At 42.1% G+C, this 21,521-nt stretch overlaps 1 protein-coding gene across 3 annotated transcripts in view; it reads right to left on the bottom strand.

Annotated features, from left to right (window-relative positions):
* tox3 (TOX high mobility group box family member 3) overlaps positions 1 to 21,521 on the bottom strand; it is a 220,292-nt gene that overhangs the window by 54,199 nt on the left and 144,572 nt on the right. The window contains exon 1 of one of the 3 annotated variants that reach the window (XM_079497551.1): positions 20,008 to 20,987. The exons of 1 other annotated variant lie outside the window; for it this stretch is intronic. In XM_079497551.1, the coding sequence (XP_079353677.1) occupies positions 20,008 to 20,109 (102 nt within the window). In that variant the 5' untranslated portion in view covers positions 20,110 to 20,987. Of the gene's footprint in view, positions 1 to 20,007; positions 20,988 to 21,521 lie in introns of those variants that run through there. One more of the 3 variants, XM_079497550.1, reaches the window with a different exon arrangement.

Here is a 21,521-nt window from a genome sequence, read left to right as displayed (position 1 = left end):
CAGATGTCAAGTGGACACTGTGGAGAACTTACAGTAAGCCCAATTTATACTTTGTCGTACAATGGCGTCGCACACCGAAAATAGCTGATCTACAAGTTCACAACGCTGGTCCCGTGATGCTGTCATTACGTCGGAGCACAGATTAGGCATATAAAACATACAATCTGGATTTCATCCAGCCTCCTAGAAGCAAAGTAAGCCTTTTGGAGCTCAAGTCATAATTCAACACAGGTCTGTTTTACCCCAGTGAGTAAAAGCATTGCAAATGTGATCATGATTTGTGTCATCACATAAATTCATGAACAAAGGCGGTGGCGGTAGTGGGGGTGGGGGGGGAGTCGGAGGACCAAAGTATCTCGAGAAAGGGTGCCCCACCATAATTACCAACTGGTTGTTTTAAGTGAAGAAAGAAGAGAGAAAGACAATGAGAGAGACTAAGAGAAATAATTCCCCCTGTCAGTCTGTCATCGGCCAATTTACCTGCTGCTTGAGGGGGGGATTCACTGGACACATAGGGAGAGATAATCTCTTCATTCATCTCCACTAAAAGAGACCAGCCCAATTAGCTTGCCACATTGAGTGGCAGCACTCTCAATTCTGTGTTTGCTTTCCCCCCCCCTTTCTTTATTTAATCAGTAGCAGTGTACAGTTCATGCTGCCTCCAAATTTAAAATGGCCCATCAAATTTATTCAGGGGCTACCAAGCAACAGTGAAATAATCATCATCATAATAATCATGTCTATATCAAATCTGCCAAGTCTGAAAAATCCACCACTGCAATTTGCTGTGACTGATTGGCCACTGGGATGGTTGCTTGCTTGGAGGACATCTCTCCAGAGCTATGTAATTGAGAAGATTTAACTTGGGAGACAGTTGCTGATAATCAGTGTGCTATTGCTTACAACATGCTACTCCTTTTTTTACTTGGCTTTCCAAAGGGCACATGCACATCGCAATTATGATGCTTGCAGAAACAGGAGTATAATCTAGGACAGATTATTCAATGCATGGTTCGATTTGCTTGGGGGAGGGGTGGAAAATATCCACTGTGCTTTTGATATCGCCCCCTCTGGTCATTCAGTTTTCCTGCGTCTGGTCAGACTGAATTAAATACATTCATTTCCTTTTGGGGGAAATGTAGAGTTGTCTGATCCGTTTGATATTTAATTTTGATAATGTCAGTGTAGAATGTAATTTTAATGTAACATCAACCCTGGAAATCCCTAATTTGGGTAAATGCATTGTGAGCTCGTAGATCATCTACAGTATTTCCGTTATTCATGTGTACGAATAAGTATAGGGGGTTAAGTGGTTAAGAAGATTGCCTTCCGTTCCTCCGTTACAAATCGTACCCTGCGTGTATCATTCTTTAATGGGATGATTTGCTACACTAACCCATCTCTTCTTCGCCCAGAGACCAGTCAGAGCTGCTTGGCCTGGCCAGTGAGTGCACAGTTGTCAGATCCAGAAACTCAAAGAGCTGGGACAACAATAGCCTCCGGGGCAGCAGCCAGCCATTGTAGCCTCTCTGACATCCTACAATACAGAGTATACTGGATGTAGTCTTTGTGTGTGCCACTGCTAATACTGTCTGCGGCGCAGTTCATTTCCTAAAATGCTGCGTGTACCCATTTTGGTATAACAAAGCAAAGATCAATAAACTTAAGTGAATCGTTCCATATCTGTAGAGAATACAGGACTCAATGTTGTATCTTGTGTCATCTGATGTGCTGTCCAAAACAACAACAACTGGCATTTGTTTCCCCCGGCTGCTTTGTGTGCCATCAATCATTAAGCTGTAGTGTCATATTTTATCTAATGCTAGATGTCTCACTTTGAAGGTTCATATTTCCAAATTAAAGGCACTACAGTCTTCCCTAGACAAACTGCATACTGTGTAGCTTCAGCTGTAGCCGTGTTCCCCTCAACTCTACTACTGAGGAAATGACTGATGATCTATGACATTTTATATAAACAGCCTGCTTATACTGCTCATTGGCAAGCACTCTCTGTGTGACAGATTGCCTGGCTTAAAAAGGAGCACAAACAGTCGAGTAAAAAGACTAAGCCATCACATAATGTCTAATAAAGAGCTGTATTAATTCTAATCCCATATGGGTAATTATGAGATTAATATGCCAATCCTGGGTTTTGGATGGTGCAGTCGCCAGAACTACGCAAGTGGGAGCTCTATTGACTGCTGTTCATGACTCGCAACGTTTTTACAAGTGTGTCAGATTACACCTAGTTTTATTTCAAGAAACAAAAACGATGCAGTGTTGTTCTGTTCCATAACACACCACTAATGCTCTGGGGCATGATTTGTCATTGTTATTCGGTGCTCGCTCACCTACACTTAAAACATGATCCTTCTGGATTTTAATTAAGCACCAAGGTACCTCCCAGGGGGTTCTGCCTTGGCAAAGAAAACCACTTTGATTTATGCACAACTTTGTTGTTCCTGCTCGGAGCTCACATCTTACAAGGGACTATGGTGATGAATATGCAGACGTGGCAATTATTCTTATTTGTTAATTAGTTCATGTTAATATATTTAGTATAGAAAGAATTCCTGTCAAAATGCAAGTGAACACATAGTTTAACTCCTTGAATGAACACCCTAGTACACCCTAGTAGTACCTTCTTTCTCTGTAAATATACATTACTAGTGGCCATCACACACATGTCGCACTACCGATGTGTGTGTCATAGTGTTGTGGGGACTTTGTCAGAGTACGTTGTACCCGTCTGTGTCCCTCTCGTGCCCATATATGAAGAGTACGTTGTACCCGTCTGTGTCCCTCTCGTGCCCATATATGAAGAGTACGTTGTACCTGTCTGTCTCCCTCTCGTGCCCATATATGAAGAGTACGTTGTACCCGTCTGTGTCCCTCTTGTGCCCATATATGAAGAGTACATTGTACCTGTCTGTGTCCCTCTTGTGCCCATATATGAAGAGTACGTTGTACCTGTCTGTGTCCCTCTTGTGCCCATATATGAAGAGTACGTTGTACCTGTCTGTGTCCCTCTTGTGCCCATATATGAAGAGTACGTTGTACCTGTCTGTGTCCCTCTTGTGCCCATATATGAAGAGTACGTTGTACCCGTCTGTGTCCCTCTTGTGCCCATATATGAAGAGTACGTTGTACCTGTCTGTGTCCCTCTTGTGCCCATATATGAAGAGTACGTTGTACCTGTCTGTGTCCCTCTTGTGCCCATATATGAAGAGTACGTTGTACCTGTCTGTGTCCCTCTTGTGCCCATATATGAAGAGTACGTTGTACCCGTCTGTGTCCCTCTTGTGCCCATATATGAAGAGTACGTTGTACATTACAGTCATTTAGCAGACGCTTTTATCCAAAGCGACTTACAATAAGTGTATTCAACATAGGTAGGGAACAAAAACTACTAATCACCAGAAGTCTTTAGTGCATTTTCTGCAAAAACAAGCAACCAAGAATATACCTAGCGCTAAGGTAAAAGTGCATGTCTGTGTCCCTCTTGTGTCCATATATGAAGAGTACGTTGTACCTGTCTGTGTCGCCACAAGTCGGTCCCTTGTCCCATATATGGAGATCACTGATGTGATCAGTATATGCCCATATACAGTATGGACATATCTTCTGCCTGACAAGACAGACAGACAGACCAAGATAAAAAATAAAATAAAAACAGTATTAGGCCTATACATTCAGATGCAACTGACCTGGCCTGGATGCAGTTCCCACCCTAATATATATTCTCGTTGTGTAATGTCTGCGTTTATTGTCCTTAATTTTGTTAAAGCCAATAAATAAAAATATATACTAATTAACTGTTAACCTTGTGGCAGTCCATCTGTGTCCCTCCAATAATGTGAGAGCACACGCTTGTGAACTGGCCACAATAATGCCCTTAAAGTGACATCAACACAGCTCATATGTATGTACAAGCTCACAATGTGCCGCCTTTTCCACGTGTTGTTGGCTTGTAGATCAGCTATTTTCTGTGGCACGCACCGCTGCATGTGGCACGCACCTCCGGATCTACAGTTAATCAATTATAGCAAAAGGAATGTTAGTGGTGTGGTTAGACAAGAATTGCATGTCATGGGGGAGGGGGGGTTCACTATGATTAATATGGTGCAGTATGGCATTCTATATCAGGGGTTGACACCAGAGGGGGTTACAGAGGAAAGTTTGCCTGTCGGGCAAGTACAGGTCATGTTCTAATTGCCCAACGGTCATGCCCAAAAACTAAATTTGCCATTGTAAAATGATAGGTTTCCACTAAATATTGTTCTTCATAGCCTATAACATTCAATAAAGATCTAATGCACTTTCCCGTAGGGCAACCTGAAAGCGACCCAAACATTTAATTTACTTGACACGGGCAACCGTTAGTGTCAACTCCTGTACGACAGCAAGTGAAAGAGAAAGTATCCAGCATACAATGACATCTGGAGTGTTCATTTTAGACTAACTCTTTAATTACAAGTGTAAAAACAACTGTGTAATTTGTACAGAGTTAAAATGCCATGCATGGGCCTACAAGCACATGCTCAATATACTGTACATCATGGCACCAAGAAACAACACCCAGACAATGGCAGATATGAATAGCATATCAGTGGATCGCCAGAAAGTACCAGCACCAATGATTAAAACAACTGAATGACATTCACAAGAGGGCTGGATGACGTACAGTATGAGTTTAAATAAACATCAAGCTGTTGCATTAACAGGGGGGAGCCTTTACATTATGCTTAACTTACTTGTACCTTGTCATACAGCTGTGTGTCTCATGACAAAAATAGATCTATAGGCTCACACAACGCAATGTGAGCTTAATACATCATCTGTCTTTGGCGAGTGACACCGGCAGACAACAAAGTATAAATCAGGCTTCACGGTATTTGTTTTTGCTCTCGGGTTTCTGTATCAGCAGAAAAACATCTTAAGACTCTCTCACCCCCCTAGTTATATTACAGGGCTAAATCCTCGGCAAGACTAAAATAAATTGCAGACAGTGTTCACATATAACATCCTTTGGGTAATAAACCTGTTAGCCAAAGCTAATATTAGTGTTTCTGTGCCTAGTGAAGTAAGTATTACTTATTCTGTAAGTGTATAGCTTGTGTAGCAGGCAGCAGCTCCAGTTCTCAATATGAAACTCTACGCGAGTCCTGAGAAGAAAATGATCGGAGTTACCCAAGTGAGCAAATATGCTGCTGATTTTAATAAGCAATATGCCCTGCAATACAAGGAAACTGACATTTGTCCAATGACATAAGACCACATTTGGAGATGTCCGCAGAACAGCGCATCTTTGATCAGATTAATTGGAACCGACATTAAAGAAAGGGTATATGGTCTAGCAAGGTGATAGCCTCGCCAAAGGGCAACGTCGTATAGTTCCCACAAATCTGAATTAACCCTATATACGTCTTGCGTGCTACATGCAATTAAAGCGGTCAGCCGATCTCAATGTCACGAGGACCATTCCTGAGCCGGAGTTTTGTATGTAAGGTCTGCTCCCTCCTAGATGAATATCAGAATCTAATGGAGTCTTGAAACTGCAGGGGTGCCACGGGATCGCCCGTGATTAGCTTGTGGAACTGCTGAAGGTCACCACCGCTGAGCTGAGCAAGCCACACACGCCTTCATAAAACCATGCAGCGTATCATTATTTTCAAAGTGTTTCATTAGGGACGGTTAACCTTGGCTAACTCTGAGCTAACAGTTTAATCAGCCGCCTGTAATGTCTTTGATACAAGCGTAATCATTCTGCTTCTCCTCTCGTTTATCAGTGGGGAAACGGAGAAAGATGTACTCTGGCCTAATTCAACGAGCAGAGATCCTATTTTTCCCTCTGCAAAGGTTATAGGCAGGTGTGTGAAAAGGTACACCGTGAGTAAGAGCCTCCAACGACGAGGAATAGATCGGTTTCCCCTGGAAGGAATGTGGTTTGAAAAAGGATTCAACGCTAGACCTCAGCAGTCCTTATTGGTCCTGCTTCTTCTTCTACCACAGCAGCACAGCACAGAAAACACAGACAAGAACTGTTGCAGCCAGATTGTGCGATAGAAATACGCAACGCGGTCTATGAATACATGAGCATGTGACTATAGGCCACATGAGCACTTTAAACAATATACATTGGCCATTTGAAAATAGACAATCTACAAAAAGCCAGCGCAAATCATCAACTACACTTTAGAAACAAGCCCAAAAAAACCAAAACCTGCAACTACCTACCGATTACAACTTACGCTACTTTACTTCTGTAAAGTAAGCCCAAACCAGGCCCAAAGTTGATTATAATAAACAGACATGGCAACACTGCAGGCAAGCATAATATGGACATTATGCAGAAACGCAAATACAGTATGCTCTAACTTCTATAAACATCAAAAGTCTGCACAGGAATCCATTTTCAAATAGTCTGGAGGTGCTCGCAACATAAAAACCAGACCCGTCTGAAGTGAGTGGTGCTGCTGGGGTGCCTGACAATTCGTTGTCTTACTATTGGTTCTGTACTGTACTTCGTAGTACTGTAGTGTTATTACAGTACTGTACGGTAATGTACTTCGCACAGTACTGTACTTCATATTTTGTCACGTGTTGTGCACAGCAACACGTGAGCTTGTAGATCTGAGATGAAATACTGTAATGTACTCCTCCCTGGTGTGTGTGTGTGCACGCGTGCTCTACTGGTCTCTTTAGGTGTTGCAGTTACGCACGCACGCACGCGCACACGCACACGCACACACACACACACGCACACACACACACACACACACACACACACACAGGAGTGGCTAGCACCACTCAAAAAAACAACAACCAACTTTTCGTTTCATTTGAGTTATATCACAGTAGTCAGTAATCTTTCAGTGACAATGGAGCAATTAACTTGAAATGAAAAATCATAAATTAGTTACATAAAACACACTCTCAATAGCGGAAGAAATCTGTGTGCTATAGTCAGATGAAAATTCGACACACGTGTTCCACACCCCCACAGGGATGCAGTGCCCGGTGTTGAGTCGGTCAGACCCACGGTTGTCCAGAACCGCCACAAAAGGCCTCTGGCCGGGCTCTGGACTTTTTTCAGTACACTGTATTTGGCTGTGGACCCCCCATCTCAAAATATTTTGTTCCAGGGACCTCCAGAAGCAAAGGTTTGAGTAAAAATGTATAATATAAAATAATAAAGATATATGTATTCAAATATTTTCACAAATGTTCATGATTCTTCAGAAATAGCAGATCTACTAGCTCACAGTGTGAGCTACAATCAGCTGACCCATTGGGCGGGGTATTAACCCATTTAGGCCTGAAATCGAAATTAAAAAAATGTCTACTAGAGTTAAAAACGTTCGCTCTGAAAGAATATATATTCAAAGATTTTGAGGCACATTTTCACGATTTTTCAATAGCAGACCTACAAGCTCGTAGCGCGGCACTCTGTGCCGTGCTATGAGCTTGTAGATCTGCTATTTTTCAATAGCTAAAGTAGAACAGAATGCTTTAAAACACCAAAAGGGGTTCCCGTCCTGAATGGGTTAAAGCCAAGGCCCCAGTGAGGCTCTCCAACGTTGAAGCACTCGGCCCTAGTGGTAAGAGGAGGGACTGCAGGCGGACCCGTGGAGTTATGACCAGGAAACCCCATGCAGCTGGGCACCAAATTTTGGTGCCCAAATCAAAAAAATATGGAAGTAGAAGGTTCTTCCGGGTGCTTCAAAACGCATTGCAGGGGGGGCGGGGCTATCGCTCCGGTTCAGTCTCTATCCTTTTAATACTCTATGATTAAAGCCCACCTAGACTGGATTCTTCCTGTGTTCCTTCCTCTGCATATGCGTTCCTGGTGTTATGCACTGTTTGCTCCCACCGCCACCCCAGCACCACCGGTGGCTATTGTAATTGTTATTGCTATTGTATATCCATCTCCCTGCTCTTAATGGTTAATGATGGTTGTATAATTGTGCCGAGCAGGGAGAAAAAATTAGGAGAACTGAACGCCAAGATAAAATTACACTGTATAATAAATATTTGTTCAATCTCCGCGAGTTATCTGACTGAAGTACTTTTATTTTGTTTTCCTTTCCAGGTTTTAAATGTGCTATTTTCTGTAACATTGGAGGAACAAAGTACCACATCAGAAACTGTAACGAGATGTTTAGCGTCTGTATTCCAAATCCTTCCCTAATTGGACATTTATTAGTACTGCATCCTAAAAGAAAATACTTCAGGGAAGAAAATCTATTGTCATCGTATCACAGCTAAAGGATGTTGACTGGCCAGACGCAATCCTTTATAAAGCGGTTACTTACAAATATGGAAAACTTGAAAATTGTCAAATTGTTTTGATAACAATTTCATTACAGGAGTAAGGTTCTACAAGTTCTGCTAGGCCATGCTCAGTGTCCGGCCAGTCAGTCTCATGAATCCAATTCGGTACAGGTCAGATTTACACGCATGCACGCCTAGGCACAATGGTTGATTTGCGCACACAGCGGCACAGATAGTCCAGTAACAACATGTTGTTGATGTGGAGTCTGTGGATGTTTTACTATGTGAGCAGAAAGGGAGCAGTTGAATTGCTGGGCAACTACTGTTGCCTCGTAAAACCTCATAAAAACCTCAAAGCTAATTTCCTCACGTGTGCGTTCGTTACATTTAATTTGGTAACAGCGCCAGAGTTTGTTTGTATTATCGATCTAGAAGCTAAAAACACGCTGCAATGTGCAGCATTGTTATCTTATAGATCTATCGGCACATCATCAGATCATAGAGTCTTCAATCTCTTGATGAGTCTTACAATATGTTTGGACTTGACCCTGGCTAACCTAAGACTCAATGTCTTTTGTCTTCCTTTAAGTTTCAATGTATTTGTCCCAATAAAGAAAATGCCAAAGGAGAATGAAATGCCTTTTCTCCTTTAACCAGTGCTTAAATTAAACCCTATTACTATATACCTTGTTGACTGCGGTCGCCCAGGCGCTCTCTACTTGGTAGGCCCCTCCCCCTTTCCCTCTACACAACTTTGCCGAAAATAGCCGATCTACAAGCTCACAACGCATTGTGAGCTTGTAGATCTGCTAATTGGGCTGAATTGTTCTCCCCAAAATAGGGACACTAGGGATAATGTGGCAGATACCCTAGGTGGGGTTGGTGAAAGGGCCTTTCTGTGTGGAGTTTGCATGTTCTCCCCATGTCCCCTAGGGTAGGTACCCTCACAAAAAACATGTAATCCTGGTCTCTATACTGCCTCCCCCTGGTCAGCCAGGGCCCCTGATGGAGGAGAAAGGAACTGGTTGGAATAACGTGTTCCTTCCACGAGCTACGTCCTACCGGGGAAACTCCCCCCGTCAGGTAATAAGAAGTGGCCTGCTCACTCCTCACGCATTGAAGGAAGCATGAGCTCAGTTCGGGGCTCTCTCCAGGTTGGCAGAGTGTGAGTATAAAGGTGGTTGCACACTGGATGCGTTTTTCGGAAAACCGATGGAGAAACACAGCTAAAAATCCTAAAAACGCACTCGGTGTGTGGGGACCTTAATCACCCAGGATTATAGTTTAGGCAATTGGCACCAGGTGAAAAATGGGTTACAAAATTATGGGATAAACTTTTCGATAAAAAAGGTAACTCTAAATTACACAAGCAAGCAAAATGGTCCTTGAAAATTGTAGGAATCCTTTTATCAAAATTGGATTCAAAAGAATTTCCATTTAAACCATCTATAGGAGACCATGAAAGGAAAACATACTGTTCCAAGGACAGCTGCTAAATTCCCCTCTAGAAGGATACAGTAGAACTATAAGAGTGGCCTCCATCACAGAGCACCTTTACATCTTACTGCCATTGATATCCGACATGAATTATGGCAAAAGGACAATTCCAGGAACTCAAAAAAGTATGCATCTGCAATAGAACATTTCTTATCAGTCTAATGCATGTCCATAAAAAAGATCCAATCACACTGTGGCAGAGTGCGGTGGCATTTCTCCAAAATGAGGAGAGTATTAAACTGCATTTATTGGGTAAAGTGATTTTTATATGCTGCAGTGTTGGTGCTAAAAGTTAAATTGGATTCAGATAGATATTAACATTAACACACTGCCACAAGCATCCATAATGTTTGGGCAAAGTGAACTGGCAATCATTAATTATGATGTATATATAATGGATTAACTCTGAAACCCTGCTTGCAGTTATACTGTAGGGTACAGAGGCAGGCTGGTGTGCCCTGAGAGTCCAGGGATTCCTTGGGATTGTGTGACAAAATATTGCATAAAATACACAAAACGTTATGAATTATCTTCCCATCATTGATCCACTCTCATTTCCCAATACAGAGGCAAATGCTAAGAATAGCTGATCTACAAAGTCACAACGCATTGTGACTGTGAGCTTGTAGATTTGTTTGCCTATGAATACTGGCGTGCCTTGGCTTGCCTTGTAACTAAAGGATGCAAAAACTAAGCAATAAAAAAAACTTAAAAAAGCTTCTGAACAGACAGGTAAATAATCACAGACTGGAATTCCACAACGCTAACAGCCAAATTGTTAGAACTTTTACATGCCATGTTTACTTTAAAGTGAACAATAAGAGAGGGAAACAGGAGATTATATCTCCTGTGACTGCACTGGAGCTAACCAAATAGATTTTTAGACAGCAGTGGTTCAAGCGGTTTCCAAAGTTGACAATTGAATGAATGACACAGACAATTGAGTGGATGTATTTCACAGCCATCAGTGTCTCCAATTTTGTTTGTAAAATGACACATTGACATTAATCATATATACAGTAGGTGTGGTGAGTTGTGAGCTGTCCTGTTACATGATGGCATTACATTATATCAACATGTATTATTTACCTCCAATATTTTAAGCTCTGCCCACTATGTCTGAAGGGTGTTTGCAGTTGCACACCTTCTTTTACTGTCCTTATAAGGACCACCTGGTGGCTGGTGTAGCTAGAGCCAGAACATAAAAGATGCGGAACAATCACATTTTCTATGTCCCCCGAATAACATGAAATATTAGACACACTCTTGAGTTGTTGGAACCCGTGCCACTAATGAAGAGGAAATTCACATTCAGCAGAGCCCGTGAAAACACATTGTTGAAAGAGTGACATTCTGTGAAAAGCAAAAGGGCATAATTTCCTTGAAGGCTAGCAACACAATCACAGCAGAGAAAACACTCTTGTTAAAACAAACCCAGAAGACCATAGCCTATATTTATTTTGTTCCATGACAGGGCTGATCTGTGAGTCTTGAGTGAGTGGTCAGTAATTGCAAAATACCTGATGTTATTTCATCTGCTCAATAGATATTGCTGCCCAGGAATTAGGGGCATACTTGAAAGGGGAAAAATATATAGACAGGACTGAGAGGTCTAGACTGTGATAACAGCATCGATGGATTCAACTTGTCCAGCGTAGACAATATTACCAATTAAGAGCCGAGCGAGACAGAGGACATTCGTTAAAGACCTCTACTCGTTAAGACCTCTACTCGTTAAGAGTTGAGGGACTGTAATCACACAAATACATTTGAAAAGAATATTATTAAGACAACAACTGCATGTTGCGATACATATTTTGAGCCCATTAACCCATTTAGGACCAGATTCTACAAATGTCTTCTAAATCATGACAGTTTCCTGAAAAACCTATGTTTCTATATCAGTGGTGCTCAACCTTTTTCACGTCAAGGACCCCCAGAATTATCTGTAATTGGCCGCCGACCCCAATTTGAAAATATGTTGTTGCAGGGACCCCCCAGAAGCAAAGATTTGAGTTAAAAACTCTGAAAGAATATATATTGAAAGATTTGCGCCACATTTTCACGATTTTTGAGCAGTGCCTCCGCTCCATTATGGAGCTGTCTGTCTGTCTGTCTGTCTGTCTGTCTGTCTGTCTGTCTGTCCGTCCATGGAAATCTGCAACACCTAAAGTACCGGTAGCCAGTACAGTACAGCACAGAGTAAAGTTGCACAGAGTACACTATTGTACGAGCCCTGGGCACGTTCCTGGGGCTCTGGATGTTCCGGAGGGCCCCCTCGGGGACCCCCACACGGACCCCCCCACCCCCTGGGCGCGTTCCTGGGAGTCTGGATGTGCCGGGACACCCGCACAGTACACTACAATACAGTACAGAGCACAGTAGAGTACAGTAACTATAACAATAAATGTATAGTTGCACCGCTCAGTTCACACAGGTGTGATTTTCAAAAATAGCTAACGTATGACATAATGCTTAAAACACCAAAAGGGGTTCCCGTCCTGAATGGGTTAAGAGAATTAGGCAGTGGGTCTATGAAACACGAAAATATGCATGCAGTGGTATAAAAAAAAATCTCTTCAACTGCAACCCGAACCGTTACTGGGACCCAAACACTTATTGAATCGGCCAACCAAGAAATGATTGAGTGGTCCTTTTGAAAAGTGTTAAATTCACGGTTGATGCTGTCAAAGATGTAGTGAGCCAAGACCAGATTGAAGCGGTTTATCATGCTGGAAAAATATATCTTGTGGGGACTGGTCTGATTCATGGGGGCTCAATGATGGCAGCAGCTAGATTCCATCACACAGCTATACAGACCTTGGGAGTCACATGATCATTCTGAGACCCTTGTGGTTCCGGAAGGGTTTGCCTAGAGATGCTCTCACAAAGATCTGGATTTTACAGAGAGATCAGGGTTGAATGTAATTAAACCCTTAACCAAATGAACTCTAGCGAACCTATTCCGAGAATATTCATTATAGCCTCATTGCGAGAATAACGCATGCTTCATTCACGACTTCAGACATGAACGATTAGCTTAATTCACGTGCAACATCCATGACATCCTACTTCCTTCACACACATTCTTCTGCAGTGTGAACACTACGAAATGTCTGCCACTCCACTTTGACAGTTAACTATGGCAGATTGACAGACTTGTATTCATGACACAGTTTACAGGTGTCACTGGCACGTGGTGGTGCTTATGGTATCACGTACGGTCGCCCCTAAACCATCTCGCCCCTCGATTTTTCCGCCGACCTCACGCCGACCGCTCGGTCCGACGGTATTCTTTATTTTGTTTTACTGAGAATAAGGTTAAAATAAGTTTAGGGTTAGGCATAGTTTTACTGGGGTTAAGTTTAGGTATAGGGTTATGTTTAGGCATAGTTTTACTGAGGTTAAGGTTAGGAATAAGGTTAGGTTTAACCGTTTAAGCATAATTTACTTAGGTTACTTTAGGAATACCAGGCCGCGCAGTTCTGCCGGCTGTACGCCCGGGGCGAGTCGTCTGGTATTTGTGCTGATGTTGTACAATCAATGATAAATGGACACATAATCTAAACCACCCACGTACTATGCCACTCACGTGAATAATACTCTTCCTATTGTGATGCCCCCGTCAGGTGTTGGGAATTTTCCGCAACAACCTGGGTTGTTTTATATAACAGCACTCCTACAAGTGTCAGGGGATCTGTAAAGCTCAATGGGTTGTGAACAGCATTAACATTACAGTTACAGTGTGTACAGTATGTAATTCCCACTGTGGTCCCTGGTTCTAGTTTAATCTCATACACTCTGGATAAAATGTGCACACACATCCCATGAATATGGTTGGATCCAAAACAACACAGTACTTTCCTGTTTACTTAAACCATATCTTAATACTTTGACGTACAATGCTGCCATGCAAAAAAAGAAGCTGCCTGTGGCATGCATGGGCAACTGGCGGCCCCACCTTCTCTTAATGTGGCCCTGCAGGATAATTACTAGTATTACAATGTTATATGTCCAATGTATTTGTATTTAGTCCATAAAGTTAACATAACTATAACTAAATGCATTTGAAATTAAATAGAAATGTTAATTTTCAGGATTCCAATAAAAAAAATAACAAATTATTCAGGATTTCAAACAAAATAGCTGATCTACAAGCTCAAAACGCGTCGCAGTGCGACATTGTCAAAGTTGCCCACCCCTGCGCTGTGGGATTTCAGATAAGCCTATATATTTTTTTAATTACACCTATAACCCATTAAACCCAAGGAAAGTATCTGTGTCATTTTAGATTTTAGCATTGGCTATTCAAAACACTGATTTAGAAGGTATTTGTAGAATCAGCCTCAGTCAGGTCTTAGAGAGTTATATACTGGCAAAGCACTGTGGGCTTGCAAATAAGGGTATTTTTATACAGATTTCTTTAAATGACAACTTTATAATGATGTGCCTAAAATAGGGACACTTGACATTTTTGTTGTTGTCCCTCATCTTGAGTCGTGACCCACGTCTTGGACCACAAACCACTGGTATAATAATGAGAGTAGGCTCCATGCTGACTGATGTTTGAGGAGAGATGTAACCAGCGGTGGATTTATGATTGGGGATGGTGGTATTAAAGACGGTCTTGTTGAGGGCGGATCTGGCTAATGGCCTGTCAAGTCTAAAGATTTACATAGCCCAGTTACCCACCACAACACCAGTAAACTGATCCAACATTTCCATTTGTGAACCATTTCCATCGGTATGGTTGGGAACTGGGCCCATTCCTGGATTTTCGGCCTGCTTTGATAACGGTGCTCGGCGCAGCAGGAGAGCTTAGGGAATAAGCGGCCAAATTTGACCTAGACCTAATTTTCCGATCTATTCCGACCTCAGCGATCGCTCTCTGACCAAAATCTACTCAAATGCCTCGTCGACAACCTCTACTGTACGTAACTCGGTAACCTAGAATGTGTTATAGTGGGGCAATACGCCACCAAAACAATCACTAAATCATCCAAAACATGTTATTTTCAAATCTGGCATGCCCATTCAGGATGCTGTCTGTTATTACAATCTCAAGGCATCTGAGTTTTTTGTATTATTTTTTTGTGTAAGCTTTACAGCTACTTCACCGATGCCATGGCGCCATGGCATGATTGTGGGTAAGCCAAGAGGCTATATTCACTGGCATTTTCCAATCCACCTCATAAAAAACAAACCAGGCAATGTGCTCCAATGTCATGGCACACAGGTTCGGCATGAAGACGAATCGTTGTAGTAAGACGCCAAGTTGAAGCAAATCGAAAGTGACTTCCCATTATTGCTTGTATGTGACTGTGCGTGTCTGTATGTTTTTGTTGCATATATGATTCCATTTATGTGTGTGTGGATGCGCTCATGCATGCATGCAGCCACATGTCAATGTGATCAATACAATGAGTGTGTCAGCCATGATAATCTGGTTGCCTGAGGAATCAGAAATCATCAGGCTCATAGGGTTATTACAACACTGCTATTGGTTCCCTCACTACTCAAACCACAATTTGTAACTCTACCATCTTTGTAACGCCACCAAACGTTTAATTCAGCATTATTCTATCACCTCTATGACAATCATTCCAGAATATGACCCCCCCACAATAAAACCATCATAGTATAATAATAAATCAGGTATTAGGGCCGGGGAAGATGTTAGGACAGATGTGGATAAAGCAAACCTACGACCATGCTACATGTCTGATCGAATCTTAACATTGCTTCTTCATTTAGCCACTCGATCTGCCCTGGCCTGAATTTGTGCACACTCAGACAGAGAAGTCATTCTTCAGGGGTTAGGGACTCCGAGTACAGTCCGCCTCCAGGCTGGCAAGCTAAAAATAACAAGTCTATAATCTCTGAGGGAAAATTAGGTGTTCAATAAATGTGGTGAACCAGATCTCTGACAAGGCACAATTAAAAAGACTCAGCAAAACACATGGGCCTGTGCACTAATAATGTTGAACATGTTACTGTAGCTTAGGGTCATATCCTTCAACTTTTAGGTTTGACAAAGAAGACGGTCTCTAAAGTTACCCCCACCATTTAAAGTTGTGTTTGGATATGTTTAGAATGCATGTGTGATGAAATGGCACCAGCTGTGTACACTGTGCACGCGCACGCACACACGCACGTTTGAACAGTGACTTAACCCCTTCCCTCCCATTCAACTACGATGAGAGAGACAAAGGACGCCTAGCCTGCACTCCAGCCAGTGGACAATAGGATTTGCGAAGGTACAGTAATTTCTGCATCCCCCCTGCTTTGTCCACCTTATTCCTTTTAGATTTTGGTTTCCATGAATATGCATCAGGCAACAGCAACAGGGCCCCCTGAGTCACTCACAATTAAACTTCTGTTTCACCTAAAGCACATTAATTTTTATGGCCTCGGTAAAGACCGTGAATAATTGCAGCCGCAACACTTGCATCATCACTCCACGCATTACAGGGTGGACAACTTTCTAATTGTTGCCTTTACAACACACTTTAGGTCTTTCGCACAGCAGATGAGTGGCCAATGAAATTCAAAGTAGACGTTAAACAAATTCTCAAGGGGGGCACTTCATATTTGTTCAGTGTGACAGGAAAAATCGTCTGCTGAGCAGCATCAAAGGAGGAGCGAAAATCTGCACTGAGTCACCGACTTTAGTAACATTCCCTCAACAAAGCCCATTTCTTATAACAAAGTCAAAAGAATGTCAATGGATGGATCTTTCCCCGAGAATTAACAATCTTTGCTTGATGACACATTTGATGAGATATTAACACAATCCAAAAATATACTGGCTCCAACATGCACTTAGCATTTCTTACAATATGTTACATACAATACTAGAAAATGTTAAAAGTGAACATGATCCTTATATATTATGTTCTATGACCAACCATGTCCTTGTACTGTTTGTCATTATGTTCTGTGTGACTTTATACATTGTCAACCTTGCACCAATGCCATTAAAGCAGATTCCTGTGTACTCACAGTAGGCCTATATTGTATTTGGTGAACAAACTGACCAGTTGAAATGTGTAAACCAAACTCCCCCCCATGCCATGCCATGCCCTATGATGTATGAGTGCTGCCAGAAACAGTTTGACTAATTTAATGTGTTCAGGCTGCTATGGATCTTTTTCCACATCTGTTGGTAATTTCATCCCCTCTAGTCGTGTAGCTAATAAAATGTTACATTAAATGGATATTGTATCTCAAAAACTGTTAAAACTTCAGGAAAATGGTACATGGGACCATAAATATGCCAATAACACTGGGCCCGTCACATGAAAACGATTCAGTCCATCACAGATGACTTTAAGGAATACTCAAACCAGCTGAAGCCAAAAGAACTCCTCGCCTTTGACTGACGCCTGATTTATGCCCGATTGCGTACCGTGTCGTGCACCAAAAAAAATAGCAGATCTACAAGCTTGCAGCGCTTTGCACTCTTGACTCATTGTGAGCTCGCAGATCTGGTGTATTTGGTGTGGGACAGCGGCTCGCAACTAAGTATATAAATCAGGCGTCATGTTGTGCATGGCAGCAGAGCTTTGCCCAGAAAAAGCCACATAACTCTAACCATCCCACATATCACCAGACCTTGTGTTTCAGCAACCAAAATGAGAACCGAAATACATACATATACGTGGACATGTATTCATTTAAACTTCCAAAGTGAGGCAGGTCTTGTAAATTTCACTGACTATAACCACATGTGCTCTCAACACAAGCCAAAGAGCCAGTAAAACTAAAGTCATTATACCAGATAAATTAAATGCAATGTAAAACTCCCTTGCAGTGTTTTGAAGTACTAGCCAATCAGTGACATAAAGGGCCTTGGACTTGTGAACATAACCCATGCCATTATACAGTATATATAAATAAATAAAAACAAATAACCTGGGAACCATTAAGAGCTTCACATAATCCTTAATGATAGGGTTTCATTTCAGTTTCATAATTACAACAGCTCCTTTTCCTTATTACACATATTTGGTTAAAATTATTCAGTTGAGTGCAGTTGCACTGTTTTTCTTCTCACGCTGCCATTTCTACTAAATTCCAGTGCTAAAAAAGTAGACAGGTTCATTAGTCCCGACTGCAGCACCTAATTAGGTTTGTGCTACACATTTGGATATTTATCTAGATTCAAAAGAATCTCTGATGCTTTTAAGTTCCTCCGGGCCTCTTCTGTCTCTGCTGCTTTCATAAAATTTTATATTTCCTGTGCCAATATTTTGAGAGGCTATTGCTGGTTTCACATGAAAACTGCTAATCTGATTTGATGACTGTTGAAAGCACAGTTAAACGTCTCTCTCCATTATTCAAAGGTGGCTTATAAATAGATTAACCACATAAGCTTTATATACTTTGTCATATGACAAATACAAAAAATAGCTGATCTACAAGCTCACATATGTGACGCATCAAGACACATTATGAGCTTGTAGATCTGTTGTTTTTTTTTCTGGGGGGGTGGGACGGGGGGGGACTGTAATATATTTATTAAAGACAACTCTTAATATCTCTGCAACGTGGACAAATCCTTGCAGTGACTAACTGCACTGTCAGGTCACCTCTCATTTGGCTGATTCAAATAAAGAATTACTATAATTATTATTTGAATGTTGCTGGAGTCCATTTGTAGAGATGCTCTAATGAGCATGTGGTTCAAGTGTGTCTCTCTAGAAATTCACTGAGGAGTTGGATTACCCCCCCCCCCCCCCCCCCCCCCCCTCCTCCTCTACTCCCAGCTACATTTTTTTCCCCAATTACAGTTATAGATTTCCTTTGGCTTGTGCAACTTGCCAAGCAGAATGTAGAAGCCATGTTTCTACTGTAATATAAAGCAATATGTTTAGGCTTCTATAGGCCGGGCACACACATGAATGATGAAACTATGGGGGGTACTCATGACACCTTAGGTTGGCCATATGACAAAAAGCATGATGAAACAGTAGACACAGACCTGGTAACGGTTGAAGAGGCCATTTACACAGTGAAGTGAAGGCAAATTGAGCTGTACTTTATCTTAGAGGTAAATCATTATGGTGGAGAAGGAAGTTGGGAGGGGGGGTCACCATTGATCAAAACTAATGTCCTGTTGTTGTTGTGGTGGTGGTGGTACTTTGAAGATGCACTCTGAGCCATTGCTGTTGTGCCATGTTTGAAATGCATGCATGACATACGATTAAGAAAATCATGAGTCAACGGGAGTACAATAACGGATTAAGAAACTGCCATGTCGTGGAGTGTAGGAGATCTGTGTGAGAAGTTGTTCTTGTACAATACTTAATAAATGATTACATCTACTTACTACTCTAAAAAACACTTATGTCCAAGTAACCCACAAGACTGCTGTCTCATGCCATAACAACTGTTATTGTCTGGTTTCTTTCAATGAGGTTCCATTTCAGTAGAAATTGATTTATGGCCGTGTAGAAATTGCATATATAGGTTCTTAATGCAATCATATATAAAAAAATAAAAAAGATAGGCTACGATATATTTATATCCCGAAGGGCATGTGGGTGTTGTTGTTTTCTTCACAACAAAGTAGCAATAGGGCTTGTGTGACCTGTAATGAAACACTGGAGCATACCTAACCTAGTAGTTGATTTGACACTGGATATTGCCTTTGCCTTTCACACATTCAAACATTTATAGGGTGCCGTTTCAGTGACCCACCACTGATCTTTTAAGAAGATGAAATCGTATAGCCAACAGCGCCCTTGATTGTGGCTCACAACATCACACCGGGTGAGAGTTTAGTACTGTAGGTGTAGCTAATGTAATGAGGATGGTTCGAGTTGTAGCCTACTGTGTGTACACCACACACACACACACACACACACACACAGTCTGTACTCTGTAGCAGCAGCAACCTTCAATGTGAATGTGATCATTCTCTCTTCGTTCACAACAAAGTTTATCCCAAGAAGTGAAGCGGAGGACAGTGACAGACAGTGACACAGGCAGCGGCACTTCTTGTGAACAATAACGTTGTGGCTGTTGAGGGGGGGGGGGGGGCGGACGGCAACATAGAAAATGCACATATTGTAATGTTTTATTTATTTATATATAAGCAGAATTTGTGTCCGATTTCTAAGATACCGGATAAAATAAAAGCACAGTCCTACAGACTAGTGGGCACATGGCTTCAGCCGGGGGTACCACTGCACACAAAAACTATCAGGAAAGGAAAACAGTACAATTCCTCACCTTGTTGAAGTTGTAGTAGCCCAAACAGTGGGCAAAATCCAGGTTCGGTGGCTCTCCTGGAATAGAATTTCCACCGGCAGTGGGATAAAATCTTACATCCATGATGTCTTGTTGGGGGACCGCGCAGCTGTATTACAACAGAGCGCAATGTGTCTCTCTCTCTACCGTGTACAATCCAACCAACGCGCACTTGGATGCAGAGAGAGCGAGAGAGAGAGAGGGGGGGCAGCGGTGCTGCTGGCCGAAGCTTTGTTTAGGACACAACGAGATTCTGACAGAAAGAAAGGGGTTCGGGGTGAAGCCAGGGGGAAGTTGTGATACTCCTCTTCTACACCGCGCTTAAACGCTTCATTTCTGAGGAGCCCGACGCCACGCAAAGGTTGGGACCGTGTCTCAAGTAGTAGCTAGAAGTAGGCAGCCGATAATGTGTGCGCCAGGACGCGCAGTTTGCCCATGCATCTAGAAGCAGCTGCTGTATACAAAGAAAGCCATGCGTGCGTTGTTCCAGTTCCAGTTCCACCTCCTCCTCCTTTTCACCCCGTTCGGATGGAGATGGACAAGAGAAAAAAGAATCAAAACTTGCAATTAAGTGACCGCGCAATAATACGTCCACACGTGAAACAGCCACTGTCCATGTATGCACGCGGTCTGTCTGCAATGAACGTGCGTGTCCGTATTCTCCCCGTGACAGTCAGTCAGACAGAAGTTTGTTCCCTCTCAACTTATAAAAGTAGTTAGCTTTATAGTAGTCTAAATATTCTAGTTTCAAGTGAGAGTACGTACGTACACTACTACACCACCTCGTCGCTTTACGCAATCCTACCTGCTAAACAGACTGTGTTCGAGGGTTTGTACAACAGGCATAATAACAAGCCTCCAGAGATGTAAACAATTAGTCAACGTGATGCACTACACCGACTATCTGTTCAGCGCTGCTCAGCCTCCGCTGTCGTGGTGATGAACAAGGCAAAATGTGCGAACAAGCAGGCCACGCCCCAAACACACCAAGCCACTCCCACTTTGACCGCAGCTGTGGATTTTAACTGAGTGACATGCTAACTGGTGATTGACATGGCAATACATATTGCATTAAGTTACAGTATAATGTATTATATTATAAGTATAAATAGCAGCATTTGCCTCTGTGCTTTCTGTTGACCTACATTTATAACTTTCCAATTGGATTTTAATTGGTGTAACAAAGTAATGGAACAAAGTTATCACACTCGATCCCTCCAGGAAATAGGCCTACACAACATCATTGTTCATCTGTGTTAACTCATTGACTGCCACCATTGAAATCCGGCACTGGTGTAATTTGTATTGCTGACCTATTTCTACCATTAGAGCAACTTTCGTTCTACTTTGGCCCCTCTGTCACATGGAACTTTGTTTTGTGTCCAGTATCACTCCGCCATGCAGCAGCACAAAACAATAGTTCCATTTGACAGAGGCTCAACCTATTTTTGATAGAAATAGGTCAACAATACAAATTACACTAGTTTTGTGGATTC

The sequence above is a fragment of the Electrona antarctica genome, assembly GCF_951216825.1.
Source record: "Electrona antarctica genome assembly, chromosome: 3".
Lineage (NCBI taxonomy): Eukaryota > Metazoa > Chordata > Actinopteri > Myctophiformes > Myctophidae > Electrona > Electrona antarctica.
This window is presented reverse-complemented; position numbering and strand designations above follow the sequence as displayed.